The 12,046-nt window shown below is 40.4% G+C and overlaps 1 protein-coding gene across 1 annotated transcript in view; it reads right to left on the reverse strand.

The window, feature by feature from the left end:
- The window catches only part of NBEA (neurobeachin), a 655,079-nt gene that overhangs the window by 24,260 nt on the left and 618,773 nt on the right, over positions 1-12,046 (reverse strand). The window contains exon 55 of the mRNA XM_029938475.1: positions 1,615-1,704. Coding sequence (XP_029794335.1) covers positions 1,615-1,704 — 90 coding nt within the window. The remainder of the gene's footprint in view (positions 1-1,614; positions 1,705-12,046) is intronic.

A 12,046-nucleotide genomic window follows, 5' to 3' on the forward strand; every position in this document is an offset into this window, starting at 1 on the left:
CTTTCTCACACACACACACGCAAGGGCCAATTTCGATCCGAAGAGTCCATTAGCGACTAATCAAGGGCAGGCGCTGAAACTGTTTGAGCCGTTGGAGAGAGAAAGAACATGTTTTCAAACAAAGACTTCTATTTATGTGTTTCACTAGGAGTTTGATTATCGACTCCTTGAAGGTCTAGAGGACATGGTCACCTCTGTATTGCCAATGCTTAGCGTCACGCCTGACACACAGAAGGAACTCAATACAAAGGTGTTAGGTAACTGATAAGATAGATGAAAGGTCCAAATGATACTTCCACAAAATAACAGCTTATATATTTGTTTGCATGTATGTTATGAACCATATTTCAGAGCTCTTTACTCCAAAATTAGGGTACTTGCTGCCTTGATAACTACCTGGAAAAACTGATGAACATTAATTCATTCTGCAAACACCTCTTTCACTTTCAAGCATTTTCACTTCAGTAAAAAAAAAAAAATTAGTGAAAAGCCCCAGTTTAAAAAATAAACTCCTTCTAAAGAAGCTTCTCAGGGAGCGGCTGGGTGGCTCAGCTGGTTGCGTGTCAGACTCCAGCTCAGGTCGTGATCTCACAGTTCGTGAGTTCAAGCCCTACCTCGGGCTCTGTGCTGACAACGTAGAGCTTAGAGTCTGCTTCGGATTCTGTGTCTCCCTCCCTCTCTGTCCCTCCCCTCCTTGTGCTGTCTCTCTTTCTCTCTCTCAAAAATAAAAAATAAACATTAAAAAGTTAACAAGAAGAAGTTTCTTGGAAAAAAATTTACCATCTTCAAATTAAAGAGGGAAATGGAATAGGATCTGCAAGTAAACTGAAAAAGGGCTGTTTTGTTATGAAAATGAGCCTTTAAAATTCAGATTCAAATGAAAAGAATATTACCTTTTCCCTTGTAAAACTCGAATAAAAGTTTTAATATGAGAGGCTGATGAGGATGATGACACCAGCTAACATTTACTGGGAATGCATGTACACCGGGTGCTGGTCTAAACACCACACGGCATGAAGTCCTGACAATCTCAGGGTAAAGAGGAGTTTTACTTTCAGGCAACGGATGCTGACACATGACCAGGGACATTAAATACCTTGCCCAAGTCCTTGCCGAGCCAGAGGCACAGCTGGTGTTTGACCCCAGTGACTCTGGAGGCCTTGCTCTTAACTCCACTGTCTCTGCAGTGACTACAAATTACCTTTATGTTTCTTTCCTTTTCTTAAAATGAACTACCTCCCCCCCTTCTCCACCTTGTCCCAAAGGATTAAACTGGGCAATATCATATTGTGTTTATATTATAGTTTCATCCTACCTTATAAATCAAATCTAAGTTTGGTGCCTGTATGCGTATGAATGAGTTTATGCAGAGGCACATATGGTCAGAGAAGAGGGCTATTTTCGTGGATCCCAAGTTGGGCTAGAGTCGCAGGACTTAGAAGTAAGAACTGCACTCCCTTCTGTTTCTCCATAGGGCACCGGCCCATACTGAAACCTGAAGAGTTGACCAATATATTGAGAAGCCTTTAAAAATGCCGCTAAAATCACTGTTTTATGTGATCTGTGCCCAGGTACAAAGAAAGCAAAACACTTTCAGCAAGCTGCTATTCTTACCAGGTGCATGGCAGAGCTCCGAGGTGGATGTGGCTCAATAAGCAACTGAGATGGCGTCTGTCCAAAGTTCTGTATCTGTGCTTCCATGGCCTGCAGGGGAAGGAGAGTGACTGTCATAATCAATATGCATCAACCAGAGAGGTCAACACACTCTCTGACAACGCAAGTGTATCCCAAGTCAGCCATGAAAGAAGTCCAGAAAATTCACCGGGCGCTCTTCTCTCAGGGTGCAGAATCATCCAAGTGTTAGTATTTTGTAGACAAGCTTTGCTTCTCCTTCCAAACATGCTTCCGTTAACCAAGTCACTGTTCTTAGTTAGAAGCCGAGGTTAAATGTGGGAATGTTAAACCTGTGAGTGCATGCATGCAGCGGAGACCAAAGAACACTTTTAACACTAAATACAGCACGTATACCTTAATAAAGTCTTTTGTAAGAAGGAACGTAAAGGGATCTCTAATGAAATAAGCTTCTGGAATCTTGGGAAAAAAGAATGATACGTAAAGTCCACCAACGATCAAAAATAAAATTCAGTCAATACAGACAGCAATCACTATGACTTTAGTATGGACAAATTTTCACTCCGAAGAATACATTTTGGCATGCTATGGTATTTTAAGATAAATGCTGAGATATTATTTAGTGTCTAAAGGTATCAATTTACTTCTCTCAAAATATTTTTGAAATTTTAGAGATAACTAACCCAAAGAGGAAATAATTCTTTGGGCATCTTGAGCTACACAATATTTTACTAAAGCCTACAGAGATAGGTATATTAATGAGATTTTATGGCTTCCAATGAATAAAAATAATTTTGGAGCTCAAACTGTCTGGACTGTATAACATGCTTTATTTTTGGTGTGTATGTCAAAGACATAATCTTATAGGACATTTATGAATTTCTTCTATATACAAATTCCACTGGTAAAAAAAAAATCAATATATTAAGCTAGACTACCAGAAATATTTTTCCAAAATACTGTTAGCATGTAATTTAAGTCAACAAGGAGAAGCACAATATTTACAATGATCATTACTCTGTTACCAGGCTAAGTTTTCCCCTAAAATTGTGCGCAATTTGGTTGCACATAAAAGTGAAATACGAAACTCATTGCTGAGTGCGTAGGAGCACAGGTAAGGAGGTAGGTGGCTCTCGACACAGCACTGCCACTAATCGCATCACCACCTACAAATCTCATTTATAAAGTACTTAAATTTAACAATCTGTCTGCCTAGCCTGCATTTCAAGAAAATGTTTATCAATAAAAATGTGAATTTTCAAATTTATTAGCAATATTAAACATGAATGCATCATTATCCACCATATTTTAGCAATTGCATAAATGGGGCTTTGGTTCTTTTATTTGCAGAGGCGATAGGATGAATTATTAAATCTCTTTTAAGTGCTGTCCAATTTTAATGTATCCATTTATTTGCACGCAAAGTGTGACTATTTAAGTAAATCGCACTCACAGAGACACCATCGTACTTTATCTCCCTGGTGCAAGATTTACGATTATAAAAGAGGGAAAAGACCATTTCTGGTTAGGTTCACATCATGAACAATAAACCCTTGAGAGTTACTTGAAAGAGAAAAAAGCAGTAATTTTATTGTTAAAGCTGCCTTGGTTAGCAAATGTCCAATACCTGCTTTATGTATCAAGAACAGCTAAAGTCGCTCTAACAATAGGTACTATGGCTTGTGTTTTTACTCCTCCAGAAAGTGGACTGGGGTGGGGGTAGGGAGAAAGGGGTAAAATTAAACACATTTTAATCTTTTGGTCAGTGCCCATACTTAGCAGACAGATAGTCTTTAAATAGTCACGGAAGGACTAAATCCACAAACATGCTTTGCTTGACTTTAATTTTGTTTCTGAAAGGGAAGTATTAAAACTATACTAGAAAATCTTATGAAACTCACTTCATTTCCAGAAATCTGTACAATTCTCTCCACAGGGCCCACCGCTGATCCTTTTTGGACTCAGGCAGAGTACATACACGTATGTATTGTAAATGACTCTCAAATGGCGTCAGGGTAAATATTAGACTGCGATCAACTCAATACTGTGATCTCACCCTCTCATTAAGACAGCCTATTTCCTACATTTAACATTTATTTTATTGAAAATTTCTTTAATGTTTATTTGATTTTTGAGAGTGAGAGAGACAAAGTATGAGTTGGGGAAGGCCAGAGGAAAGGGAGACACAGAATCTGAAACAGGCTTCAGGCTCTGAGCTGTCAGCACAGAGCCTGACGCGGGGTTTGAACGCAGAAACTTCGAGATCATGACCTGGGCCGAGGTTGGTCACCTAACTGACTGAGCCACTCAGGTGCCCCAACATTTATTTTACTTATTAATGTTTACTTACTAAGAGAGAGAGAGAGAATGAGAGAGAGAGAGAGCGAGCGAGCAAGCGAGAGCGTGAGCGCGCATGTTGGTGGGAAAGGGGCGGAGAGAAGAGGGTGACACAGAATCCGAAGCAGCCTCCAGGCTCTGAGCTGTCATCACAGCCTGACGCAGGGCTTGAATCCATGAACCAGAAGAACACGACTTGAGCTGAAGTCAGATGCTTAACCGACTGAGCCACCCAGGTGCTCAACACTGACTGATTGACAGACTGACTGATACTAAAAGCAATCCCTCAACCTTGTGATCCACATCACATGCCTTCATGACCTAAAACTTCTTATTCCAGTATTTACCTTTTAGCTATCTTGTAATCCCGCCTACCCTAGTAATTCCTTACCCCTATTTGAAAATATACAGGTCTTTCTGATCATGAAAAAGCACACTGTCTCCTCTAAATTCTATTTCTTGTCATTATCAACATGTTTGATTGTGAAGTGTGCATCTACTGATTTTCTTCACCTGTTCCCCATCTTATGTTTTCTGTTCTCCCGCACTTCTAGAAAGTCATCAATGTCTTCTTCCTGTCAAGAGGGAGGGACTTTGTGTGGGAGGGTGCCCGGAGATATACACATACCATTCTATGATCTATGAAGCATAGCAACTGAGTAGTTGTTGAGAATTACTCCCTAATGTATGAGAAAATGCCTCCCCTTCATGCAAACCTTGGGCAAGGTGCTAAATCCTTTCCAGAATCCCTAAGTCATAATGAATGTCATCTATATTCTCATAGCACAGCTTTCTCTTTTATCATGAAATTCAATGCACAATTCTTTACATAGTTCTGTTTGCTCAGACTGCTAATCTTTGCAGTCAAGGCTGTGACTTGGTCCTAACAGAGTCCAAAAACCTCTGCTGAATCTAGCAGTGGGGCAACGGTGGGCCATTTGTGCAGAACTGAAAGCCCGAAAAAGGGAAAAGCACAGTCGTAGAGAAAACCTCAGAGTTCTTCACTCTGATAGTTCAATACCGCAAAGACAATAAAGTTGTTAACAAATGTTGTTAAGTGGTTACTCTATGCCGAGGGATAAAAAATCAGATGCCAGCCTGCCCTCAAGAAGCTTTCAGCCCATGAGGACACAAGGTGAGTAGGAATCGGGGCGCATAGGAGGTGGAAGGATCATGGTAGAGGCCAGCCAAGTGCAAGGGAGCCCAGGAGCGATGTCTACATCAGACTCAGGGTGGAGGAGGGGGCAGGGAGAGGAGGGCTGTGAGGAAAGGGGCTTTCAGAAAAGGGACATGAGCAGAGGTCTGGGTGTTAGGTAGGAATTGTGAGTCAACAGCAAAAAAAGGAAATCGGAAATTGTATTAAAAAATTCAACACATTTTTATTTTTCTATACATTGTTCTGTGTGGGTCAAAGCGACATAATGCTACCTAGCCTCATTTATTCATAAAACATACACTTACTGGGCACCTACTAGGTACCATTTTACATATTTGTGATACTCATCAAACAAACCAGAGATTTCTGCTCTTGTAGAGGTTACATTCTAGCCAGGATGACAGAGGAGCTAACACTCAGCCAGATGACATGTGCCTGCATCCCTTGGGATCGGACTATGTGATCTTACAGGGTACTGATATGCTGAAACTCTTACATATCAAACTCGATCTTATCTCAGAAAATAATCATATAAGGAATACCACTTTATTTCTTCACTGGGAATTATTCAGTTAGTTTTTTAAAAGTTTTACATTTTTATTGTCATATGGATACTTACTTATAAAAATTATTCGATTGGATATTGAGCAACTACCATGTACTCAGCATTTATTTTTCTCCCCAGCTAAGAGCCAACAAGAGATAGGCAGGTCATAAAATCAGAAAAAAAAAATTATTTATTTATTTATTTTCTTAGCATTCTGGAGAGAGTTCTAAAATATGGAGGTTTTCTGGGTAATCAGAAAAGCAAAGAAAAATGTGATCTAAGTTATTCATAGCAGAACAAAAGAAGTAGATTTGAACAGTATATGTGACTTTCAGATTTCACACACATATAAGACACATAACTCAGTTTACCTGCTTATATGTAATATAAAGCTCCCATTAGGGAAAGTTCCTATTAGGGACCATTTTCTGTCTCCCCTCCCCCATTTTCTTGGTAGGCCCTCTTTGTAACATCCTCTATGACCCACCTATCAAGTTTCAAAATTATCCACATCTTCATGGAGCTTTCCTTTTTTTCCCTCGCTTGTTTTCAACAAGCTCTCTTAGTCTTACGTTACTCAAAAGTCAGGGCCAGGTGGATAGCTGCATCGTCGTCTGTGCCTTGAACCAAAGTGCCCAGCTGAGGGGCAAACGAGGGATAGAATCTACTTCAAATGCCAAAGGAAGGGGCACCTTTTATTATTCATCCTTCTAATGAGGGTATCTTTCTTCATTTGCCCAAAGGGCCATATGTGTCAGTTCTGGCATAAGTCTCATTCCTGTGGCCTGCTGCACCTCTTGCTTAGTTGCTTTATCTCTTTCCTGCCTTTCCTCCCAATAAAAGTTCTACCTCCTCTATAAATACAGATATATAGCTGGGATTAAATCCTCAGAAGGGGGGTACTTGGGTGGCTCAGTTGGTTAAGTGTCTGAGTTTTTTTAATTTTTAACTCTTTCTTTAAATGTTTATTCATTTTTGAGATACAGGGAGACACAGTGCAAGCAGGGGAGGGGCAGAGAGACAGGGAGATACAGAATCTGAAGCAAAAACAAACAAACAGCACAGAATCTGACATGGGGCTGTAACCTATGAACCATGAGCTCATAATCTGAGCCAAAGTCAGATGCTTAACCAACTGAGCCACCCAGGTGCCCCATGTGTCTGACCCTTGACTTTGGCTCAGGTCATGATCTCAGGGTTCAGTTCCTGAGTTGGAGCTCTGCACTGGGCTCTGCGCTGATAGTGTGAAGTCTGCTGGGACTCTCTCTCTATCTCTTTCTCTCTCTGTCCCTCCCCTGTGTGGGCACGCGCTCTCTCTCCCTCTCTCAATAAATAAATAAATAAACTTAACAAAAAATAAATCCTCAGAAGAACAAGTAAAATGCTGTGGTTTGTGTGTATTATATGGATGCCTGTTAATAGGAAAGATTTCCTGGCCAAGGTAAAACTAAATACAGTGACAGATAAGTTATAGTTCAGAATGATGCTCAAATGACTGATAAATTCAAAATATTCTAAAAGAAAGAAATTACTACTTAGGTGAGTAAGCATGCTTTCTCTCCTCTCTCCTTGTGGTTATTAGTTACACCTCTTCTGATACCCAGTAGATAAAAATTTTGATTAAGCTTGTCTTTTCCACAATGCAGGTAAATTTAACCCAGATATATTTTTCTCCTGTAGAGTCTTTACAACTTCTAAATGTAATTTAGTTCTGTCTTTCTGATGAAATGCCATAAGGTCTAAGTGGCATGAGAAAGAGTGTGAGGAAGCTGATAAGGGAGGCTGTCCCGTGACCTATTTCATCCATTTTGCCTGGTCTGTGCAATCTTTTAACTTGTTTTCCAGAAAAGTCAGCATTTGATAAAGTACTATAGGTTGTGCTACCCAAAATGCAAATATCAGACTATGTTCAAATTACCAGTCAATTATTGACAATTTTCAGAAAATTCAAGAAAAAACAGCAAAAGTCCTTCCTTGGGAACACAGGACAGGATTTTCCAAAAATTTCCTTAGGATTGTGTTTACCTCACTTCACAGCGTGTACGTAGCAAGATTTTATTTTAATGCTTGAAAGTCGATATTCTTTTTTTTTAACCAGAATATACAACTGTGACATACAAGTAAAAATATATATGTGATTTATATCATCTTTGTTATACTTCCAATTCTACCAATTTTATGCCAAGTAGGGAAAAACCCAGAATTCTGAGAAATCTGAAATGATAAAAGAAAAGATTACTTAATGGCAGACTGTATTTTAACGGATATGCCTTTCCTTCTGGTTTATTGTTATAATAAAACAAGATCATATAAAGCATTACTTTTTAATGCTAGAAAATCAGGAGCAAAATAAATCAAGAAAATAATATCTGCACTTTATTATTTCTTGCTTTACAAACATTAAACTATATAAAAAATTAAAATGCTAATTTATATTCAACTGCTTCTAGTTTTTCATAGAAACTACACAATAGAAGAACAAACATGTTTCTTTGTGTTTCAACAGTAAACTGCATTACCGCTAAGTCTATGTATGCAAAATTATTAGAATATTTAAGCGAATATTTAGTAACTCAAGTAGAAAAAGAACTACATTTGCTTTAACTATCAGACTATGTTAGGCAATATTGAGGGAGGGGATTCTGATTTATTTATTTACCTGCCTCAATGCTTGTTTTATTCTTTTAGTATAAACCTTAAAAAAATGCAGAGGAGAATTATCCTCTTGCTGATTCCTATTTCCTCCTTGGATTGATGAAGTATGATGATGAGATCACATACCTGACTTAACAAATGAACGTGAACAGTGAATGTGAAAAGCACACAGCAGGTCCTTTGGATAGAAAATGCTCTTTCCAGAACAGTTTTTCTTCAAATTAGGTCAGTGCCATTGGTGGCAAAGCTCACTCAATTTTTATATTTAAAAATAAGTACAAGTCAACTTAGTTAGGAGAAGTTCATGAATGTTAACGTGGCAGGTAGTGGCCATCCTACCCTGGATGCCTTACATAAACTTGCCGAGAGCAGTGGCCAAGCCGGGTAGCAGGGATTTCAGCTGCCGCATCTTCCTTGCCCCCGAAGATTGGCCTCTCTTGCCCTCTGCCTTCCCGCTCTTTTCAGCCAATGACAACTCCGGACAGGAGATGGGGGGTGAGGTAACACTTACTGGGAGGGTCCCCCTTGCCAGGTCCCAGTTTGGCAGTGGCTGTGGGCTGCTCTCTTTTTCCTAAGCCCATAGCTCCTGTGGGGCGACCGCTTCCCCAGGGCTACTGCTCCTGGCACTTTGTGGTAACAGCTCCTCTCCTGCTCAGGCCTCCAGGTAGCACCCCTGCACGCTTCACTTCCCCTTGTTCATCTGCTTTATTCTGCCCATAGTTTTCTTTTATTTTTTTAATAGTTTATTGTCAAATTGGTTTCCACACGACACCCAGTGCTCTTCCCCATAAGTGCCCTCCTCCATCACCACCACCTCTTTTCCCCCCTCCCCCTTCCCCTTCAACCCTCAGTTCATTTTCAGTATTCAATAGTCTCTCAAGTTTTGCAGCCCTCTCTCTCCCCAACTTTCTTTCCCTCTTCCCCTCCCCCTGGTCCTCCATTAGGTTTCTCCTGGTCTCCTGTTAGACCTATGAGTGCAAACAGATGGTATCTGTCCTTCTCTGCCTGACTTATTTCGCTTAGCATGACACCCTCGAGGTCCATCCACTTTCTTACAAATGGCCAGATTTCATTCTTTCTCATTGCCATGTAGTACTCCATTGTGTATATATATTCTTGATCCACTCATCAGGTGATGGACATTTAGGCTCCTTCCATATTATGGCTATTGTTGACAGTGCTGCTATGAACATTGGGGTACATGTGCTCCTATGCATCAGCATTTCTGTATCCCTTGGGTAAATCCCTAGCAGTGCTATTGCTGGGTCATAAGGGAGTTCTATGGATAGTTTTTTGAGGAACCTCCACACTGTTTTCCCAAGCGGCTGCACCAGTTTACATTTCCACCAACAGTGTAGGAGGGTGCCCGTCTCTCCACACCCTCGCCAGCATCTATAGTCTCTTGATTTGTTCATTTTAGCCACTCTGACTGGTGTGAGGTGGTATCTTAGTGTGGTTTTGGTTTGTGTTTCCCTGATGATGAGTGATGTTGAGCATCATTTCATGTGCCTGTAGGCCATCTGGATGTCCTCTTTGGAGAAGTGTCTGTTCATGTCTTCTGCCCATTTCTTCACTGGGTTATCTGTTTTGTGGGTGTGAAGTTTGGTGACTTTCACAGTTTTCTAAATAGGACCACTATCAACCTCTCTTCATTATCCCTTTACATTTCTTTTAAATTGTGATAAAATATACATAACAGAAACTTTGCCATCTTAACCATTTTCAAAGTACACACTTCAGTCGTGCTGTGTGCATTCATACTGCTCTACCGCCAGTCCCTAGAAGTCTTTGGATCTTTCAAAACTGGAACTCTGTATCCATTAACAACTCCCCATTTACTCCTTCCTGCCAGCCCTCAGAAACCACGCTTTTCCTTGCTGTCTCTATGATTTTGACTATACTAGGCACTTCGTGTAAGTGGAAACATACAGTATTTGTCGTGTGACTGGCTTATTTCACTTAGCATAACATCCCCAAGGTTCATCTTTGTTGTAGCCTGTGTCAGAAGTTCCTTCCTTTTAGACTGAATGATAGTGCACTGTGTGTACACACATTTTATGGATTCATTAATCTGCTGATGGACACTTGGGTTGCTTCTACCCTTTGACTCTTGTGAATAATGCTGCTATGAAGATGGATGTGTAAATATTTCTTCAAAATCTTGCTTTTAATTCTGCTGGACATATATAACCAGAAATGGAATTGCTAGTTCATACGGTAGCTCCATTTTTAAATTTTGAGGCTCTTCCATACTGTTTTCCAGAAAGGCTGCACCATTTTACAGCCCCACAATAGTGCATAAGGGTTTCAATTTATTTTTTTTAAGCATTTATTTACTTTGAGAATGAGAGAGCATGAGTGGGGGTGGGGGGGACAGGGAGAGAGGGAGAGAGAGAAACCCTCTGCACTGTTAGCACACAGCCTGACATGGGGCTTGATCCCAGGGACCATGAGATGGTGACCTGAGCCAAAGTCAAGAGTCGGACACTTAACTGACTGAGCCACCCAGGAGCCCCAGGGTTCCAATTTCTCCATGTCCTCCCCAACAACTGCTATTTTATGTTTGTTGCATTGTTTGAGAGTAGCCAACCTAACAGGTATGAGGTAGTATGTCACTGTGGTTTTGATGTGCATTTCCCTAATGGTGTTAATGGTGTGGTGTTAAGAATCTTTCCAGGATGGGATACCTGGGTGGTTCAGTTGGTTAAGTGTCCAACTTCAGCTCAGGTCATGATCTTGCAGTCTGTGAGTTCAAGCCCCATGTCAGGCTCTGTGCTGACAGCTCAGAGCCTACAGCCTGCTTTGGATTCTGTGTCTCCCCCTCTCTCTGCCTCTCTCCCACTTTCACTTTGTCTCTCTCTCCCTCTTAAAAATAAATAAACACTTAAAAAATTAAAAAAAAAAGAATCTTTCTGGGGCACATGGGTGACTCAGTTGGGTAAGTGTCCAACTTTGGGTCAGGTCATGATCTTGTGGCTCATGAGCTGGCGCTGGAGCCTGCTTTGGATTCTGTGTCACCCTCTCTCTCTCTGCCCCTCACCCCCCCATGCTTTGTCTCTCTGTCTCTGTCTCTCTCAAAAATAAATAAACATTAAAAAAAGAATCTTTCTATGTGCTTTTTGGCCATTTGTGTATCTTTTTTGGAGCCTTCATTAGTCCTTTGAGAAGGTGATGTGCTGTGATTGATATGAATACAATTAATATTCAGGTATTTTATATAAGGGAACTCTGGTTGGTTTTTTACTTCGTTCCTGGGTAAGATTAACCAAAATATGATTATATCCAAGCAAGAGGCATTTTCATTGAGGATTTAAAATATTTTGGGGATAAACATTATCATAAGCTTTTTGGGAAAGACTATAGGGGTTCTTGGCAATCTATACTCATTAATCCTCAAGAAGAGAATGAAAACACTCTTTTCTGGATAACTTACTGATTGATCTACCTGGAAGCAAGAGTTTTAGCAGATGATCTCTTAAGGATTCTTCCAGGTTTTTGGTTCTGTGCTCACTTTTGTGTTGATCATTAAATAGTAATTAAGTAAAGGACCCAACCCCGAAATGCTCAGTGAAATATGAGACAAGTCAGTCCAATGTCCCTGCCGGATTTTCCCTCATTGAAAAAGTTTATATAAAGCAACTCTATGCTGGCCAGTTCAGGAAACAGAAGTTAGGGAGAGGGGGAGGAGGAGGAATGAGAGAGAAGCAGTAGTGCAGGCG

The sequence above is a fragment of the Suricata suricatta genome, chromosome 4 (genome assembly GCF_006229205.1).
Source record: "Suricata suricatta isolate VVHF042 chromosome 4, meerkat_22Aug2017_6uvM2_HiC, whole genome shotgun sequence".
Lineage (NCBI taxonomy): Eukaryota > Metazoa > Chordata > Mammalia > Carnivora > Herpestidae > Suricata > Suricata suricatta.